Raw genomic sequence first — 19,828 nt, 5'->3', positions numbered from 1 at the left:
GTCTATACAGATAACTAAACATGCAAAATGAAAGTCTGTCAATAAACAAGCATACAATTTTGATCTGCCAGCTTTGTCAGACTTTCTGTTACAAAAAAATGTATGAACCCAGCAGAACAAACTAACATAGTTCTAGGAGGTGGTGATTGTCTTGTGTTCAGCCTAATTAGTATGAAATTAGTTATTCCAGGAAAATTTTAAATAATGAGGAAATTACACATCAAACAAAGCATTACCAAGATAACTACTGATGCAAAACGTGAAGTCCAGACAGAATGTCAGTGTGTGGCTGACCTGAGAGCTGGTAAGAATAGTACGATCATGGCCTGTTTAGTGTCTTTTGAGCTATTGAGCTGTCAACCACGGCGGAGCCGATAGAAACTCAGAGGTATTTTCCGAAAACACGTCATGTGACTGAACCGGGCGCTTTCATTGGTTAGCTTCTACTCCTGTTTATTTCCGGAAGTAAGTTGTTGTTAGCGTCAGACTTCATATACCAAACCTCATACTCACAGCGCCGCAACGACAGGTAAACAGTAAAATATACTATATTTGTCGTTTTCAGTCCATTTATATAGCTCTATAATAAGTCGGTTGTCACTTAGTTAATCATGTTTATGTTTTTAGATGATGCTAGTGTTAGCTTTAGCTGTTGATCTCCGTAGCCTACGTAATGTCTACAACAGACAGACAGTCTTACAAAAACACAATTCATTGCAGCCCAAAGTAACGACAGCACTTTTGTCTCAAATTTTCAACATGGTAACTGTGGGAAGGGGTAAATTGTGCCTTTTAAGAGAGCTAACACGGCTGCTAGCGAGTTGTGGCGACCGCATAGGTAAAAATGACGTTAGCCAAGATAACACATAAAGCTAGCCAAGCTGCCCACTTGATAAATATCTTACCACAATATATTAGCTACTCGGGACGTCATACATTCCACTATATAAACAATATGTGAATACCAGATAGTACTCATTCATGAACTGCTTGTCATACTGTATGTTAAACCTCTTTAGGTGTGTCCTCATCCACAGGATGGCACACTGGTTTCACAGAAACCCACTGAAGGCAACGGCGCCGGTGTCCTTTAATTTTTATGGAGTGGCAGGGAGCCCCGCCGCCAATAAGATATGCAAGTATGTCTGATCTCCACTTAATGCAGTGACAACATTTTTATGAGATTATACTGTAACTGCGGAGAGAAATGATACATTGTTTTTGCCTCGTCCCACTCTCATGGAGATTTTGGGTCCTATAGCACTCTACTGTTGCTGCAGTTTTTTTACAATCACTAGTTTACTCATAAAATGGCAGTACCCTGGTGGATATAATGACTCTGAGAACATCAGTACATTGTTATTTGTTTGATGTGTTCAGTGACCTGAGGACAACCAGGGCGAGACTGCTGGAGATGTTCACTGATGTCACCTGTAACCCAGAGATCATGAAAAATGCAACAGATGCATACTTCTCCCTCTTACAAGGTATATTTACACTGCAGCAAATATGTACACTTATCTGTTCATCTCTCTGTCTTCTTAGGCGTTTAAACCCTGTGAAGTGAAGCATCATTCATCTGTGGTTCAGTGCAAAAAGATATTCAGTCAAACATTGTGCGTGTGAGATACTTCCGTCTGATGTTTTAGTACTGCCATAAAAACATGGACTATTCAGTTTGAATATTTGAGTCAGTGTAACCATCACATTGCTTCATTAGAGTTGGAACAAGCACACAGAGAATATGCAGCATAAGATAATGACAACCTTAAACTAGAACTTGAGAAACTTTTTTCCTCACAGCTGGACTAATAAAGGTTTATTTTATCTTAATCTTAGAAGGGCACTCGAAGAGCACATAAGTCTGTCAAAGTCACCTGTCTACTCCTCTGTGATATGTAAATCTGCAAGTGCAACTGCTAAATATTTTATTATATATTTAAATTTTGTATTATTTATGTTATTTTTTATTTAAGTATCAGAATTATGAAAAAATATGGTAGTGTGTAGCTGAAATGTCAGCATCACCTCTTAATCATCACTTTTGACCCATAAGAAGTGCATGGCAGCATCCGCAGGGACCTTCTTCTTCTTCTTCTGCTGTATTGCAGAGTTTTCAGGGTGTAGGGTTAGGGTTAGCCTTTGGGTAATAGTATGCAGGGTATGAGGTTGGACTAAAGGCTAAAAACAAGCTGTAGAAAGAGTTGTGTGTCTGTGCAACATGTGTTTCATCTGAATTCACACAAAACCTGGTGATCGGAACCTGTGGAACCTTCCTGTGAAGGTGTGAGCGTGTTTATGTGTGCTTTAGAGCGTAACTTCTGTAAAACAATCAGAAAATAACTTTATTTCTCTGATTTCCCGTATCACTGTGTTGATAAGACTGTTCTCTCTCGTCATTCGCTGTCTGGTGATCATCGCTGCTTTTGAACCAGGGAGAAGGAGTCAATCCCCAACCCAATTCTATTCATTCTGTAAAAGTGTACGTGCCCCATGATTTGGATCCGCTCCAGAATGTAATGCTACAAAAATCGGGTCCGTAGTTTTTCTTATTCCTGCGGACAAACATTTAAGCAAACCAACAAATGTGACCTTGGCAGAGGTAACAAACTTCAGGGGGAATCAAAGGGGATTATAGATTATACTGATACTTAATAATATACAGTCGGTGAGCATGTTCTTGGCCTATCGTTATGTACATTGCAATAGAAAATAATTCTATAGTTGTATAGTTATTTATTGTAAATTGTTTCTCTTTGCCCTCTAACATTGCACTTTTTGATTTTGCTTTGCACTTAACCAGTTGCTTCTCTATTTTTTTTAAATATTGATTTGCAATACAATAGGCTTTATCTTATCCTTGGATGGAACCACACAGGAGAACAAGATGAGGTTCATCCAGAACTTCAAGTGGACTGACACCTTACAAGGAAACACACCAAGGTAAAAATGTAGACTGAATACTTCCTGTGTCATTGGAAGTGGAAGCATTTCATTTAGTTTTCATGGTTGCTTAGCAGTGTTAAGTAGATTTGTGAAGGAGGGCTGAAGTTAACTATTGAAAGTGCCCTCCAGGGGGCTAATAACCACCCCTTTGGAAGAGGTTTCTCTCGAATTTGAATCACAAAGTTCTGCAAGTACTTGATGAGAAATTCTGCACAGAACTGATTATTAAAAATGTAAAAGAAAAAAACTGAAGCATAGACAAGAAGTCTGATGTTTTTATTCTTGATCATGACTTCAGTGGAAATTTTGAGATTCCACAGATAAACATCTAATATTAGTGTTAATCTATTATCTGAATGGATCTAATCCTATGTAAGCATCGTTCCCAGCTCTTGTCTGACTCATTACATTTTTACAACAAAGACTTAGAAGGCATTCGCAGATTTCACCTGGCAGCAGCAATAGCAGGCTGTGTCTTGTAGGTGTTAATTTTTACTCTTAGTATCGTAGATTTGTGTGTTTGTATCACTCTCTATAACCCACCATCTCTCCTCGCTCTGCTCCCAGTGCCCAGCAGGATGCGGTCTTTGAACTGGTCTCCATGGCTTTCAATGTAGCCATCTGGTACACCAAGTTTGCCTCGAGACTGACAGGGAAAGAAAAGTATGTGGCATTTATTCAGTGTTGCTGTGTTCATTTATGTGGAATCTTAAGAGATATATTGATTAATCGTAGATTTAAAAAAATGTACATTGCTTTGTTAGTACAATAAATATTTGTTACTGTCATCTTTTCTTGTTCAATAGCATAACAGAAGCTGAAGCGAAAGATGTTCACCGGAGCCTGAAAGTTGCTGCTGGTATATTCAAAAACCTGAAGGTGAGATACATCTACAGATCAGTTATTGTAGAGTTGTGTGATCGTGATACTTACCCTTAGAATTTCCTGATATTGGCATGTACTATTTCAGGAAGTATTGGTTTCTGATGTATATATATATAAGACCTATATTGTTTACGAATACTTGTTTGGTGTCAATGATGAGGTCTCTGCATTCATATTCATTAGTTCGGTAGAAATCTTTTGCACATTTAATGGAAATATAAGGAAATTTCTCACAGTTAACAGTAAAAAAAAGTGCATTTCAGAACATCTCCTATTGAGTGACCCCACAAGCTATTTTCCAAACAAACTTATTGGTCTAAAACAGGGTTTTTCAAACTGACAGGTGAACTCAAAGTCATAGCTTTGTCAAATCTTTGCACACAGACATGACGCACGGATTTTCTCATTCAGTTTGACCTACACTTTCCAAGGACGTTATTATCCTCTGATGTACATTGTGAGCATCCGTAAATCCCCTTAGAAATCATACAAAAAGATGCTTAGAAAGCTTAAAGATGCTTGTCAGAATGTTCTTGAGAATTATCACATTTTTAAGTTTGAAGTTTTCCACAGTGCCGAAATAATCCAGTGATAGTTGCCCAGACAACTTTTGTGTACATACACACTGCAAACGTACTGCAAACATGAACTGCTAAGAGCTAATTCAGCATAGAATTAATGTTGCCAGTTTGCCATAGAGATTTTAAAACCTGTGGTTTAAAATGTAAAAAGCTATCACAAGCCGATTTCGCCTGAAACAAATAGTACTCCTTTCTTCTTTGTTTCCCCTGCAGCACATGAGCCTGACACGAGGCACGTTAATACAGTCTCTCATACACAAAGAAATTTATAGATGATGCATGTTTTCTCCAGGACGTCCACATTCCCCGTCTCATCACCCCAGCTGAAAAAGGCCGAGACCTGGAGCCCAGAGTCATTGATGCATATATCATCCAGTGCCAAGCAGAGGCGCAAGAAGGTAAAGCGGCTCCATGCTTGAACACTGCACTAGCCACTAAAACGCCCTATAAATGTATACTGTTTTGTAGCAATAACTAGCAAGCATCTGGTTACATTTCTGTTTTTTCTATTTTTGTGTTTCTTAACAACTTGCTGTTAAAAGTTTTAAATCTGAAATTCTTTTCTCTTGTTAATTTACGCTGTCTGAGCAGCACACTGTTGAGGTGTATTTTAATATCTGTATGGATTACATTGATCTTGTAGTTTGTTGTCTTGTATCACAAAATAATGTTGATCACATCATAACCTGAAGCATTACAATACAAAGGGTAACAGGACTTATACTTTGAAAAATATTAAAGAGGGCAAATAATAATTCTGTCCAAATTGTATTAATTTTTTATCAACTTTAGTTCTTTACCATCTATTTCTCCTTTTTATAGTGACGATTGCCAGAGCAATTGAACTGAAGCACAATGCCACACTCATCGCAGCGCTGGCGTTTGAAACGGCAAACTTCTATCAAAAAGCTGGTCAGTACTGTGGCACTTGTGATTCTGAATATGTCTGTGAAACTATTACAGAGCTCATTCAGTTTTAGCTATTATATGTCTTTTTTTAATGTGTGAAACACTGTGTCACAAGTGGGAGGCATGCGAGGCACTTTCACTTAAAGCCAAAGAAAACTCTTTCTACGAGTTTCTGCAGTCATGTTGACACATTGTATTATGACATCACTCTGAGAAATCCTGCCATGATGTGTTGTAGCTTTTGGAATTTTACTGGTAAGTCACGGGAGTCGGACACGCTCAGTGCGTGACTCATTCAGTTGCTGTACCTTTGCAGATCTTTCATTTTACGCAACTTAGTCACATCCCAACACATAAAACTCCCACATTTATGTGAAATGGGTACAGGCAGCAGTGAAAGCCTGATCAACTATGTTGCTAAAATAGTCCCTTGTTAATTTTCCCTGGAGCTGGGGCTCACTCACTTAACATTCCTGAACATGCTATTAAAGGTCAGTATTTCTGTCTGCAGACCACACACTGAACACATTGGAGCCAGAGTGCAGCAGCAAATGGAGGAAGTATCTTCAGCTGAAGCAGCACTTTTACATGGCTTATGTAAGTTCATGTGTAATCCCAGTGCAGTTCACAGTACCTTTATTGATATAAAGGAACTGGAAAACCTACTCTACTTGACAAAGAGGTTAGAAAAGTGACTAATCAGGCTCCCAGTTTATACTCATTCATTGTGTTTGCAGGCATACTGCTATCATGGGCAGACTTTGCTGGGGAGTGACAAGTGTGGTGAGGCTATAAGATCTCTGCAAGAGGCGGAAAAGTGTATGTATATCTGTCTCCTGCATGTGTATGTCACTTAACACATCAGTGCAAAGTTCTTCTTTGGTTTAATTTTAATGCACTCTTCGTGTCTTTTGAATGAAAATCGACCAGACACAGTTCACATAAATACATAAATATGTTGTTACATATAGTAAGTTATGAATACATATGTTATTTAGTTCTGTTTGTATTCAGCAAACTAACCTCATGACTCATGCATCTAAGTAGTCCATAGAAAATTGCAGTGTAAAGTGTAAAGGTTAAAGTTCAAAGTATTGAAAGTAATTATTATATTATATTATTATATGCCACCTTGTGTTCAGTAGCATGAAGCTGAGATATAATGAATAACTGGTATATGGGTCACAACACAGGTGTTTCCTGTGTGTTTGTTTCCTGCGTGTTGCTGCAGCACTGTTTTGACACGTCATCATCCTGAAATGACCTTTTTTTTTTCCTTCTTTGCTTCTCTTGCTTTAATGCCTGGATTTGTTTGGTCTTAACACGAAAGACTTCTCTGTTCAGGCTACTCCCGTGCTGAGGCGCTGTGTAAAGAGTACCGTCAGACCAAAGGCCCGGGCACCACAGCCAAACCGTCGGAGCAGCTGTTCTTCCTCAAACTGGGCGGCCTCATTAAAAACACACTGGAGAAGTGCCAGAGAGAAAATGGCTTCATGTGAGTCATTTGAGGCAGACACATAAACACATGTATGGAGACTCACATACTGCACATGTAATATTGGTATTGGTGGGAACATCTTTATCTATGACAAAGTGAAGTTTTGTGGAAGAATTTATATATTGACACAAGTTCAAATGTGCAAGAAAACACAGTCACATTTCTTAAAGTGGTGTCAGCAATGGCTGAAGACAGCTCATAGCATTTTTAAACTTCTGACTTTTCCCATCTCGGCACTAAAAATAAACTTTATTTTTCTTTAATTTGGTAAATGAACTGATCATTTTGTGGCGAATCTGTGCAAATTGTATTGTGTGATCAGCATCAGGTAGTCATCACTGTCATGTTGTCAATGCTGTCAACACATTCTCGTCATCGCTAGCAGTGTGTAGCTGTTAACTGCTGGCAATACTAGACTACTGGGTGTTTACATCATTGGCCTGAAGTATATAACAATGGATGACATGAGAGCACCCCAAAAGTGAAGTCAGAACATCTTGACTGCCCCCTGGTGGCTGACTGTTGGTCATAAACCCCTCCTCTCTTTGGTAGAAGAAGGGACAAGGACCATACTTAAAAGTCAAAGAACATGTCAAATGCACTTTTTCCTAAGATGTTTTCTGTCATTTTAGGTCATTCTTTTCACTCTGATGTATGTTTAAGTGCTCATTTATTAAGTTTGGGTTTAATTAATTATTTGGTGGGTCAGACCCCAAGAAACAGTAAAGCATGCTTTGCAGATTCTGATTCATCAGTCCAATCAGTTTTACAAGAGTGCATGTTAAAATGTGCTTGTGAATTTCCCCATTGTGGGACAATAAAGGAAATCTTAACTTTTTTTTTTTTTTTAGTGAAGTACACAAATGCTGGAACACAAAATGGACACACACTGGCAACTGAAACGTTTGCAGAGGTTTCAGGCCGAGCCCTTATTCATCGTGTACATTGTTAGCTGTACATATACTGTATCTTTCCCACTTGTAAGATATTTGGTTGCAAGGTGGATCTAAGTGCATCACGAAAGCTTCGGTGATATTGCACAAGGAGGCAAGTCTTCTGCTCTTAAATTTCTTCTTTGGACATTTTTCCTCAGATACTTCCATAAAATTCCAGCTGAGGCGCCCCAGCTGGAGTTGAAGGCAAGTTATGGCCTGGCTGAGCCAGTTCCCTTTGAGCTGCCACCTCTCAGTGAGCAGTGCTCCCCTGAAGTCTATGCCACCTTTGACCTGACCAAGGGAGCCAAAAATGACAAGGTACACCAGCTCCCCTCAAAGTTCATTCCAACAAAGGCAGGATGACCTAATGAAATCTTAATCATCTGTATCTGGGGCTGTGTTGTTTTAAATCAGTGTTATTGTTGCTTTAAGGCAAAACCCAAGGAGGAGGAGGTGAAACCAGTGAAGGAGCCAGATTTGAAGCCTCAGAAGGACACAGGCTGTGTTGTCTCCTAAACTTTCCATGGATTCCATCATCAGCCTCACGCCTCAGTAACATTGTATTGTAATGAAAATAGGAAAAAGATGTTTTGTTTTGTTTGTTTGTTTTTGCATTAAAACACCACACATTACCATGGTGTTTTATATTCATGCTGAAATGTGTATTATATATGGGTATGAGAGGCATTGTCTTCTCATCTAAGACAGAGCCTGTCCCATCTAGCTCACAGCTTCTCATAAACTAAACCTAAAACATTAAAGAAAAGCAAACTTTCAGGTTATTTTTTAGTAATTAGGTGTCAGCTCAAAGGATTACTTAAATCAAATTTTAACATGAGGTCATTGCAAGTAGAATGGTTATAAATAAGCCTTATGGGTGAAGCAGTTCTAACAATGGTGCCTTTGGCTGCAATGTAAACCTGTTCACCGTGACCCCCTGTATAGAAGAGTCCTTCTTGGAGTACTTTGGCCTAATTATACACGACTCCTATTAAACATGCTCAAAAATGGCCTCAGGAGGTGGATCTAAACAAAAGATGCAGCAGTTGAAATTGAAATGATGATAAAATGACAGTTTTATACTGGAGAAACTACCAGTGACAGAAAGCACATTCTTCCGATCAGCCCCTATGCGACAGTGCTTGATCTCAATGCATTTCAAGCTGATATTTGTTTAGATTTGTTTGACTTTCTCATAAAATGCACTTCTGCTATTTACCAGAACTGAAACGTAAATCAACAGTAGACAAACAAAATGAACAAGACTACGTATATTATTGCTGGTGCATTTGGTTTGTTTTAGCTGTAGCAGTTTACAATCAATATTTGATTTCAATCACATGTATTTACTGTAGTTATTTTTTGTACATGACATAGCTGTTTTGCTTTTTACTTCTACATTGAAGAACACTTTATTATTGGATGAGGCTAAATCATTTAACATGCTTCTGCATTCTGTGATTATATCCCTGATAGTGGTAGTTTGTAATTTATTTCTATTCTTATGACATGATATTTTAGTTGAGAACATACAACACTTATAACAGTATACAGTTCTATGTAACTCTGATCATATGTTTTTGGTGATGTTTCATTTATAGGATTCAGTGGATAAACCACTGATACTGTTAAAGGCTGACTCTTTTTCAGTTTTTCAGAGAGTGCTGCTGTCATTAGCTGGCCCAATGTATGTACTGTACATTTTATGAGTATTATCCCCATCCTTAAAGACAAAGATCAGGACACGACCATTTTCAGATCGCAGGGGTGGCGGGACACGTGAACATTTGTCTCTGAAATTGTCTTGTGTGCTGTTGCTTCACATAAGTTGCTCATATTGTCAAAACTCTCCTACTTTCAAAATAAATGTTGGTTAAAGCATAACTATCGATTGCCTGAAACTTGTATAATAAACTGTAATATACTGCTCACATGTACTCATTTATACCCCTACATGTGTATTAGCTAAACTGAACAAGAGACAAGCTAACTTTTGCACTGGATTTTAGCTTTGGCTGAAGTAAAATGATCGAGGCATGTAACTGTTGTTCATTATACCTGGAACAACAAGTTGTTTATCATTGCAGAAATCAGACCAATGCGCACTCCTTTATTCTTTTCAAGCCAGTGTGTGAGTGTATCAGATCACCATTCACTCCTGGAGAGCATTCTTCCTCAAATTATGTCCTTCATGTAAAAAATGTCTTTGAAACACCAATAAATCATCCCTGAAATTCAGTCTTTTTAAAGATCTTGTGCTCATTTTCGTCAACATGACGTGGGCCAGCGGTGGCAGGTATGGTGTTTATCTAAGAACCAGGAAAGAAAAGCGGGTTTGTAAATCACTCAAAGAATCACAAGAAAGAATAAGGCTGGCATGAATGACACACGGCAGACAGCTGGTGAACACCACACTGCTGGTGGAACAGTCTGGTGGGGTTTTTGTAGTGGGGGTTGACTGATTAGCAGATGGGACATAGGTGTGGAGAACTGCCAGGTGCTCGAAATCAGGAAGCTGCACCCACACGGACTGACGAGGAGAAGCTTTGAAGGGAGGACAGGGAAACACCAACAAATAACTGGAGTCACAGCACGAGTTTGTGCATGGGCAGTATTAAACCCTGGAAATGAAGATGAATTTAAATACTTTTGATGTCATCATTTCATTCAGTTTTTATTTATCCATTTTGTAGCTGATATGCTAAAATGTATATGTATATATTACATGAGTAACCACATACATTTAGTAATACAAAGAGAACCTAGAAACCTACAAGTAGTACCTCTGGGTCACTAAAAGTATGATTTAACCCTTTTATTTAACCTGACACATTCCTCTAAAAGTTACTGAAGTTATAAAAGTTACAAATATTGTTGATTTTGTCTTTTGGGCTACCTAAGGGTCATATGTAAAGGGAACATTGGAAACAGGAAGATTTAAGTGGCTTAAAATTGGCAATAAACCATGACATTCTACACATCGCGACAAGCCCAGCCCCTCGAGCTCAAGAGCGAAACCGATTACGTCACAGCGACAGCTCTGCAGCCACTTGCCTGTGGTGAAGTTTACACTGCTGTATTTGTCTGCCTCAGGTTTCAAGACTGATCCTGTATCCTGTAGCTGTTTTGCTCCGCATAGCAGAGTCAGCGTTAATGGACATGCCGTAAAGCTGTGACATGAGAAAGACTTGACTTTGTAGCATCGGAGCGATAAAGAAAGACTTACAGTATCTGAAGAATGAACAACAGCGAGCAGGAAGTAAGTGTTGTAATAATGAAGCAAGGCAAACAGCTTTGTTAGCTCAGGTTGTGTTCAGTAACACTCTAACAAAGGTGCGAGTTAACGTTTAACTTTTAAAATGACATCAGACTGGAAATACATAAAATGCCACAAAGACAATGTGTAAAATGAAAGAGCATGCAACGAAAGCTTATATAATAACCTGTGCAATCTGCCAGACATCACTGGAGATTGAAGAAACACAGTTTGGAGATCCTGCTGTGTCCAAACAGACGAGGATCATTCACTTCTCCAGCGGTGAAACTCTGGAGGAGGAAGACAGTGAGGAGGAAGAGGAGCAGTCATCAGACAGACCTTTCAGAGAGCCTGCACAGAAGGTGGGACACTGTTTCAGGGAGTGGTGTCATGTTTTTTATCATTATGTAGGAGTTATGTCATCTTTCTTTTTTGTCTTTTCTGTTTTACCTCAGACTAGGTTCTCGTTCAAGAATGTGGTTATTCTAGTTGGGAGGATTTCACTGCTCAGTACGTAATGTAACAGTTAAATACACTCAGAGCTCACTAATGAAGTTTCACTGTTTAATCAAGTTGTTGTTTCCAATATTAGCCTGCGATTTCCTTGGACAGAGACTAGCTGGTGCGCTTGGACTGAATGCAGCCAAATACCAATATGCCATAGATCAACATCATCGTGACCACAAGGTAATGACTTCATGCTGTGTGTTAACAGCACTCTGGAAGGCCTGTTTCCTTGTCCTTGACTTTGCATTTCCTCTATCTCACTCACAGACACGCAGAGAGGCCACAGACGATCTCAGGGAAGAACATGCGGAGGCGATCCATCTCTCTCCTGAACTGAGGAGTCAGTATGGAGCCACAGGAGATGTGAGAAGTCCGGTGGATTCCCAGAACAGCTGTGCCGAGAAACATATGGACAGAAGGGAAGGATGTCACAATAGAGGCTATCAAGCAGATGAGGATTTTCGGGAATAAGACCAAAAGAAGAAAAGCAGTCAGGGTCGTGATTTGATGTGAATGCCTTTGTTCAAAGTGCACTGTGTAAAATGGTGTTATAATGCTGCATAAAGAATGGTGTGGCTCTTTGTGATATTGTAATATTACAACAAAACTGTGAAGAAGAAAAAAATCACGCTGTAAACTTGGTGCAAGATTGTGGTTTTGTTTATAATAACTGAAAATAAATCAAGTAGCCCATCATGAATGCATAATCAGTTGTTCTGCCAAAGGGAAACGCTATGCTAATGTTTTATCATCTTAATATCTAAATATCTTCTTCTTCTTCTTCTAAAGTAAGCGTTAAAATACAGTCCAATAAAAAAATAATAAAGGCACAAAAACACTTCGACGAGGATGGGATTCGAACCCACGCGTGCAGAGCACAATGGATTAGCAGTCCATCGCCTTAACCACTCGGCCACCTCGTCCACGATAGCGCTTCCAAAAATTGACTTTAAATTCAATATCATCCCTGTCAAGATCGAACGCGATACTGAATCATCTTTCGCTATCACAGATTAGGTTAAATATCGTCAACAAATTTCCCAAATCTATGTTAGTTACCTTAGGCAGGGACTTTCTAACCTTAGCTAACGTGGTAGTAAGCCACGCTAATGTAAAATGTGGACGTGTCTAAGCAAGTCCAACATATTTGCCCGATGACATGGCTAACGTTAAGATTCTGACACCAATCGGTGACGTGACATTGGCCTCTGCAAAACTGCTACGTTAATAACAACTACAAGTTTTTACAGCTGCAGTCTTATTAGTTACTTATTGTTAAAGTTACTTATTGTTGACAAACCCTCTTGACGTGGTTATGCCCGTTCTGCTCGATGGTTAGCCGTGAGTTTAGTTTATATGATGCATCTATACAAATTATACTGGAACAAACAGTTTAATATTGTGGAGGCAGATAATCATTTTGCAAAACGCTTTCTTCGGTCTCCAAATCGCAGTGCGTTGAGCTGTCTCGGCCGCCGTAGAACGGTGAAAGTCGGAGATACTTACTCAAAACGACAAAACGCTGAAACCACAGAGTAGAAATACTCAGTCCAGTCAAAAATATTAATCCACGAACCATAAACACAGCTGCTGGTCTACTCTGCCCTCTTTGCACGGTGTATACAAACACTACTTGTTTATAAATCAAACAGAAAAATTCTGGTCTGGGTATTTGTCGCCATCTGGTGGCTGTATTTATTTGGAGCAATTTATCTTCACTTAACTTAAGGACATTAATAGTAGATTTATTTTATTTTTAAGACCAAAATCACTGTCTATGGGCATCCAATCTAACTGCATACCGCTGCACTGTTGCGGAAAGTGAAATATCTGAGTAACATTGAATCTGACATGGGAACACTCCTCACATACAAAAGCCCAGGGCCAGTTATTGTACCAAGTTCTATTTCAAATTTCTTTTTTTTTAAGGATCTCAAGTGAACCTTTTGGTGCAAGGTTTCAGGAATTAAATAAGTATTATATATGCATATATACAACTCAGCACAACTCAAATCTGTGAGCTGGAAGGAAATTTCCGAATTCAGGGGTGCTATGAGATGATATAATAAGATCATATCATATAATAAGTCAGATAACACACACAGGTGGTGTAATACGTGCAGCCATACGAAGATGTACAAACACTTCATAGCTAAATCAGCTCACCAATTAGTAACACAGTTGAGTCAAAGTCCTCCAGTAACTCAGTCACTCCAGAGTCCTCCAGTCACTCTTTATAGCCAACATAAACTTCATCAAAGGCTGAAAGGTCAAATCTTGTCAACGTGCGCATTTAAACCAAAGCTGCAACATTTACTTGGTGACACTCGGCATGATGAAGAAGACGGTGCTGTTACTGTGTGGACTTGTGGCTCTAGCCACTTCATATACTGTAAGTATGAATTAGTTCATTATCTGGCATGCATGATGTGATATGGCCATTAATCGCATGATGACTCACACTGGTTTTTGTTTCATTCAGATACCTGTGTCCCCTGAGGTACACGGTATGTCAAAAAAAATGATCTTTGTTAAATGAATAGCAGTTGTTGAAAGGCTGTGAAAAGCCTCTGATGTGTATCTTTGTGTTACAGAAGTGTATGAGAATGGTGAGGATGAGAACCCCATCCTAAACCTCGGTGAGCTACAACATTTCAGCTGATCATTGCTCCACAAATTACACATCAGCAGTGTTCCTTTATTTACTTGAATAAAACGGTGAGTAAAATTGTATGTTGCTTATTGAAATATAATGTGTTGTTTGTACCTGAGCTGCAGATTCGGATGCCAACCTGTTTGAAGGGGACATTTTAATTCCAGTAAGTTTTGTTTTGATGATTGAGAAAAAAGCATTTGCTTCAGTCATTGTTTATCGTTCCTTGATCGTATTGACAGCTTTGTTATGCTGCCATATGCAATCACATGTTTGGCTGTTGGGATTATTGGTCTCCTTGCTCTTGAGTAACTGAAGTGTAATATCAATTTCAATAACATTATGGGTTTTATTGCATGTGTTTTTATTAGCTTTTATTGTGTTTATGGTCACAATGTGTCTTAGTCCTTTCTAAATACCTCATTTGTTCTATAGAAAGGAAGGAATGCCCTGATTGACAAAACATACAGATGGAAATTTCCAATCCCTTACATTCTGGGCGACGATTTGGGTGAGTTTCTCTAATAGCGAACACCGTATTGACCATAAATAATCACTGTCATGCGTATATCCCAGAGTTAGCCCAAGTTTGTGTATTACCATTCATGACACAGAGGAAAGCACCTGATTTGTTATACACAAAAAATAAGCTGCCAATCTCTGAAAAACTGAAAAACAAAAATCTGTCCTCTACTGCGACTGCACTCCTCAGATCTGAATGCCAAGGGCTGTGTCCACCAGGCTTTTGAGATGTATCGACTGAAGTCTTGTGTTGATTTCAAGCCATATGAGGGAGAGAAGACATACATCAAGTTCGAGAAGAGAGGAGGGTACACCTCTAGTTGTCTTACTTGTGTTTTCTGACTCTGCAAAATCTACAGTTAACAGCTGCTGTAGAAACCAGTTTACAGAGTTACAGTATTTATTTAATTTCTTATTACCTCATCACTCTCTGTCAGCAGAAATAAGCCTTAATTATACGTAGATACAGGTTTCCAGTATGAATAATTTTGACAAAGCCAGACCTCAGAACAACACTGTGAAAAAACGTGAGACTATGTAACGTCACTCCCTGCATCTCCGGCTGACATTCATGGGATAATGCTGCGCCTTTTTGGAGCTTGGGGATTAACAATCAACATAACTTCATCATTTTCTGTTGCTTCAATTCTGATAATTCAAAATTATCCCCAAACATTACAGAAAAGCAGCACTAAAACACAGTAGTGTCCCTTCTTTTCTTTCATTGTTTTTTTTTTTTTTTTTTTTTTTTGATTTGGGATCAGAACTTTAATCGACCGTTTCTGCTATTACAGGTGTTTCTCCTCAGTTGGAGACCAGCAGACCGGTCAGATTCTGTCTTTGGGGTCTGGCTGTGACCACAAGGCAGTGATTGAACACGAACTGCTCCACGCTCTGGGATTTTACCATGAACAGTCCCGTACCGACAGGGATGACTATGTTTATATTTGGCTGGATCAGGTTACACCAGGTATGCCTTTTAACTTCATGGTCCATCATTTTGTCATAAAAGTTGATGACAAAATAGTAGTTTTGGTGTGGTAGAAATGAACATGAATTTCTCACAGGACTCCAACACAACTTCAATAAATACAACGATGACTTCATCACCGATCAAAACACGGCGTACGACTACGAGTCTGTCATGCATTACAGGCCCTTCTCATTCAATAAGAACGAATCTATCCCCACCATCACCACCAAAATCCCAGAATTCTACAACATCATTGGACAGTACCTCGACTTCAGCGAGATGGACACCCTCAGGCTCAACCGGATGTACAACTGCTGTACGTATATATTGTGAGAGTTCATTTCCCGTTCATATTTTTTTTTTTTTTTTTTTTTTTTTTTTTTTGACTTTACTGAGTCTTGAAGGTTGACAACAGAGGGAGTACAATATTGTTTAATAGTTGATAGTCTTTTGTAGCAAGTATGTACAAAGGTCTGCTTTGCACAAATTGGGTCAAAACTTGTATAACGCTTTATAAACCTTGCCGCTGTACCACCACAGCTGGTCCACTCACCTTGCTGGACCAGTGCACCTTTGAGCATACCAGCATCTGTGGGATGATCCAGCCCTCCTCTGATGATTCTGACTGGGTCCATACCAAGAGCACTGTGGGTGCTGAGGATCACACACTTCTGGGGAAATGCAGAGGTCAGAGTTGATTAATGTCTTTTTTAAAATTCCAACTTCTGGTTATCCTCAGAAATTAGCAAAAAGCAAGTTAGATTTTGTAATTACTTGTCTTATTTTGACTTCCTAGATGCTGGGTATTTCATGCACTTCAGTACCATGGCTGGGCAAGCTCAGGAGTCTGCTCTGCTGGAATCCCGAACCCTCTACCCCAAGAGGAAGCTTCAATGTCTGCAGTTCTTCTACAAGATGACTGGAAGCTCCAAGGACAGGCTGGTGATCTGGGTCAAGATGGATGATGGAACAGGCACCGTTCGTAGGATGAAGAAAATACACACCTTTTATGGTACTTATTAAGTGAGCATGTTTATGGAAGATACATTTCATAGCAGCTACAGGAACTTCACAGTAAATGCTTTGCATCTAGGCAAATATTCATTTGAACCTTTTTTAGCTACTTTTTATTCAAATCAAATTATTTTAAGGAATAGGAAAACATACAATACATAATAACTTCGCACACTCTCAGTGGTGAAACATTTGGAATAGTAAAATTTGCAACTATGTCATTATTTCAGAGAAATAATTTAAATTTTTGGGAAATACATTCATTTTCTTTTTTCAGGCAGTTAAATTGTGATGATTGATACTACTTTTGTTTGTCAATTGTCTACAGTCTTGCAGACTACATGACATACCTACTTTACTGCTCGACACAACTGCCTTCCTTTCCTAACCTAACCAAGTACTTTAGATGCCTAAACGTAACTGTTTCAAGGCTGTGCCAAGTTGTAAGCCTTTCTTGTAGCTACTGTGAGTATAATAAATATAATACAGTGTGAAGGTAATTAGCTTGGCTTGGATTGGCTTAACTTAGCATAAAGACTGGAAGCAGGGGAAAACACTAGCCTGTCTCTGTCCAAAGTTGGATAGTTGAGGTTTCCAGGTGCTTCTTTTTTTCCTATTTTTTTAGTAAGATTTGTAATTTTGTCCCTTTCCCTGTTACCCAGCGGATTCTGACCACACATGGAAGATTGCCCATGTCCCAGTGGAGGTAGGGGTGAAATTCCGCTATGCTTTCCAAGGCATGCGTGGTGATCCCTCTGCATCCACTGGTGGCATCTACATTGACGACATCAGCCTTACTGAGACACGCTGTCCCAACGCTGTGTGGAGGATCCAGAACTTCTCCAAGATCATGGAAACAGCTGACACCAACACAATTATTGACAGTCCTCGTTTCTACAGCCCTGAAGGCTACGGTTACGGTGTCCGTATTATGCCTTTGACAACTTACGCTGATTACACGGGGAGATACACTGGGCTGTACTTCCACCTGGCCAGTGGGGAAAATGATGCGGTGCTGCAGTGGCCAGCTGTAAACAGACAGGCCACCTTGGTGGTGATGGACCAAGACCCAGACATTAAGCTGAGGATGTCTACTGCTCGCAGCCTCACAACAAATACGATGACTAGTGAGTGCTCCTTATCCATGATCCCCAGATGCATTTGTGCAATGGCATCATACAAATTCTACAGGCAATGAATTAAATATAACAAAGGCATGTCTGATTGGGTGGTGAGTCAGAACTTTTACAGATGGCAACCATTTTCCATCGGACAGTGAACCTTAATTTATCCTTGCAATCAAGTAAAAGTGCTTTCCAAAGCATAAAGTAACAACAAAAACAGTCAACAGGTAGATTTGGAGCTTGCATCTGAAAATGTGAACATTTTTTTTTTTTTTACTGAGATCCTAACATACTCCTGAAGACAGCAAATGTTTTAGTCCAGATCTTATAAACAGTTGATGATGGACTCACCGCTTAAGAAGCTCACATTTTTTTGTTTTTGAATAAATCTGTAAGCTTCAGGAACAAAATTGCTGCTAGGTTGCGCAGAGAAGGCAAGACTTGAAGTTCAAATGACCACTGTTAATTTAGTATGTCTTTATTCACCCCAAACAGCTAATGTACTAACTGTACAGATGTTAACTGTAAGCTAATAAGGTACAGAACTGTTTGTGGGGGACTGTGCATGTGTGCAATGGTATTCAGCTCAGCCTCACCAGGAACCTGGTTCTACTACCTATTTATTTTTATTTACTTACTCAGACTCAGTTCTTTCTCCTCTTGTCTCTTGAATGTTTATGGAGCAGATTCATAAAGCCATGGGGATAGATGTGATTTTTGCTGAAGCTGAAACATTTTCAGCTTGCACTGACAGGCTTTCACTTTATATGTATTAACACCACCTCTAGAATTTGCTCTGTGTTCTATCTGAGTGCACCTTTACAGTCCAAACATATGCCATCAGCTCTGTGAGGCTGGATTTAACCTTTCTTGAGACTGCTAAGGTGACTGTGCTAACATGCTCACAATAGCACTGATTGATTTATGGTGTTTGGCATGCATAATGGTCATCATTTTTAAGCATCTTAATTTAGCATGTTAACCTTTGCAGGCCAATATTTCCATTTAAATGGCCTAAAGAGTCGCTTTGCACGTAGAGGGACATGGGTGTCTTTAGCAGATCAACCTCATAATAATGCTAAAAGAAAAGTCAGCAGAAAAGTGGTAGACAGATTGACAGTATTATTCAAAAGGCAAGACTGCTCCTTACATACTGTCTGTCTTTCTGTGTCCTCTAGCATCAGATGGAAAGTTGTTATGGGACAACCCCTCCAAGGTAGGGACATATGATCCTTCCTGCAAATGCTACAGAGGTCAATCATGGGGCTGGAGAAACTTTGTCAAGCACTTTGATCTCAGACGACGTAATTATCTCAAGAATGATGACCTCATCATCTTCATCGACTTTGAGGGTTAGTGGTCTGTCTCCATTAACTATGTGTGAAAATGCAGTGCATTTAAAAAAAACGATCCTTTTCTCCAGTGTGGTGTTAAGTAGCTTGTCTGGATGCAGACATCACTAGACATCATTACTTGTGTGTCCACAGATATATCATCACTGATCAAAACAGAAGTTCCCATTGAGCCAAAGGAGTAAAGCCACACTGGATTTAATAACATGATTAACTGAAGGTAAGACATGGGACACTTTTCTTTTTCAAAGACTTATACATGCTCATGGTCATGTAAAATTAAATAACTTTTTTTTGTAAATAAGATACACCATGTGGAGCTGGGATTAAAGAACAAGTGAAGATGAAGAAAGGATGGAAGATTGCTGCGCTGATGGAATATCAGAATTATACACAAACCCTAAAATGTAAAGTTCTATCTTGTTTATAATTTAAAAATAACATTTGAAATATAGCCATCATTTTCATTTTGTGCAACAAAGTTCTTTCCATTGAACTGTTCAAATAAAAACTATTCAATTTGTTTTTGTGATGCAAAAATGGCTGCCATGTGAATAACATTAGAGCCAATGAAATAGTGTAATTAAATCAAAGCTTGTATTGACATTTGGTTGTAATTTGTGTAAACTGGTACTGTAAGTTAACATAATAAAAAAATAATCAACATAATTTA

At 39.1% G+C, this 19,828-nt stretch overlaps 3 protein-coding genes and 1 non-coding gene across 5 annotated transcripts; 3 read left to right on the top strand and 1 right to left on the bottom strand.

Annotated features, from left to right (window-relative positions):
* The first annotated feature begins 396 nt into the window (after window positions 1-396).
* Window positions 397-9,681, top strand: brox (BRO1 domain and CAAX motif containing). 2 transcript variants are annotated; one of them, XM_046372236.1, is made up of 13 exons: window positions 397-529; window positions 1,038-1,139; window positions 1,381-1,487; window positions 2,847-2,943; window positions 3,514-3,609; window positions 3,753-3,825; window positions 4,705-4,810; window positions 5,235-5,324; window positions 5,833-5,918; window positions 6,059-6,140; window positions 6,666-6,816; window positions 7,913-8,072; window positions 8,187-9,681. In XM_046372236.1, the coding sequence occupies exons 2-13, from the start codon at window positions 1,039-1,041 to the stop codon at window positions 8,268-8,270; spliced, it is 1,233 nt and encodes a 410-aa protein (XP_046228192.1). In that variant the 5' UTR covers window positions 397-529; window position 1,038; the 3' UTR covers window positions 8,271-9,681. The 2 variants fall into 2 exon arrangements, with proteins under 2 accessions (XP_046228192.1, XP_046228191.1); XM_046372235.1 differs by having other exon boundaries at window positions 398-529; window positions 1,020-1,139.
* Window positions 9,682-10,409: 728 nt separating this feature from the next.
* Window positions 10,410-12,217, top strand: LOC124050105 (protein FAM177A1). The gene is made up of 5 exons (XM_046372237.1): window positions 10,410-11,013; window positions 11,214-11,372; window positions 11,466-11,520; window positions 11,603-11,697; window positions 11,785-12,217. Exons 1-5 carry the CDS (start codon window positions 10,993-10,995, stop codon window positions 11,986-11,988), a joined length of 534 nt encoding a protein of 177 aa, XP_046228193.1. The 5' UTR covers window positions 10,410-10,992; the 3' UTR covers window positions 11,989-12,217.
* Window positions 12,218-12,358: 141 nt separating this feature from the next.
* trnas-gcu lies at window positions 12,359-12,440 on the bottom strand. The gene has a single exon. It is a non-coding gene; the product is annotated as a tRNA-Ser (tRNA).
* A 1,148-nt stretch (window positions 12,441-13,588) lies between these two features.
* mep1a.1 (meprin A, alpha (PABA peptide hydrolase), tandem duplicate 1) lies at window positions 13,589-19,820 on the top strand. The gene is made up of 14 exons (XM_046372232.1): window positions 13,589-13,909; window positions 14,000-14,024; window positions 14,112-14,156; window positions 14,296-14,336; window positions 14,606-14,681; window positions 14,883-15,000; window positions 15,487-15,662; window positions 15,760-15,981; window positions 16,206-16,352; window positions 16,462-16,677; window positions 17,342-17,806; window positions 18,982-19,155; window positions 19,291-19,375; window positions 19,461-19,820. Exons 1-13 carry the CDS (start codon window positions 13,850-13,852, stop codon window positions 19,338-19,340), a joined length of 1,815 nt encoding a protein of 604 aa, XP_046228188.1. The 5' UTR covers window positions 13,589-13,849; the 3' UTR covers window positions 19,341-19,375; window positions 19,461-19,820.
* The last annotated feature ends 8 nt before the right edge of the window (window positions 19,821-19,828 follow it).

Source organism: Scatophagus argus, chromosome 19, assembly GCF_020382885.2.
Source record: "Scatophagus argus isolate fScaArg1 chromosome 19, fScaArg1.pri, whole genome shotgun sequence".
NCBI lineage: Eukaryota > Metazoa > Chordata > Actinopteri > Scatophagidae > Scatophagus > Scatophagus argus.
The sequence above is the reverse complement of the archived record's forward strand: the minus strand, read 5'-3'. Positions and strand labels throughout refer to the sequence as shown.

Coding starts and splice junctions, on each gene's coding strand:
- mep1a.1 (XM_046372232.1), top strand. CDS start 13,850: ATGATGAAGAAGACGGTGCTGTTACTGTGTGGACTTGTGGCTCTAGCC. Junction 15,982..16,205: donor CAACCGGATGTACAACTGCT/GTACGTATATAT, acceptor GTACCACCACAG/CTGGTCCACTCACCTTGCTG. Junction 16,353..16,461: donor ACTTCTGGGGAAATGCAGAG/GTCAGAGTTGAT, acceptor TTGACTTCCTAG/ATGCTGGGTATTTCATGCAC.
- LOC124050105 (XM_046372237.1), top strand. CDS start 10,993: ATGAACAACAGCGAGCAGGAA. Junction 11,373..11,465: donor TCAGAGAGCCTGCACAGAAG/GTGGGACACTGT, acceptor GTTTTACCTCAG/ACTAGGTTCTCGTTCAAGAA. Junction 11,521..11,602: donor TGGGAGGATTTCACTGCTCA/GTACGTAATGTA, acceptor TTCCAATATTAG/CCTGCGATTTCCTTGGACAG.
- brox (XM_046372236.1), top strand. CDS start 1,039: ATGGCACACTGGTTTCACAGAAACCCACTGAAGGCAACGGCGCCGGTG. Junction 1,488..2,846: donor ATACTTCTCCCTCTTACAAG/GTATATTTACAC, acceptor GCAATACAATAG/GCTTTATCTTATCCTTGGAT. Junction 8,073..8,186: donor AGGGAGCCAAAAATGACAAG/GTACACCAGCTC, acceptor TGTTGCTTTAAG/GCAAAACCCAAGGAGGAGGA.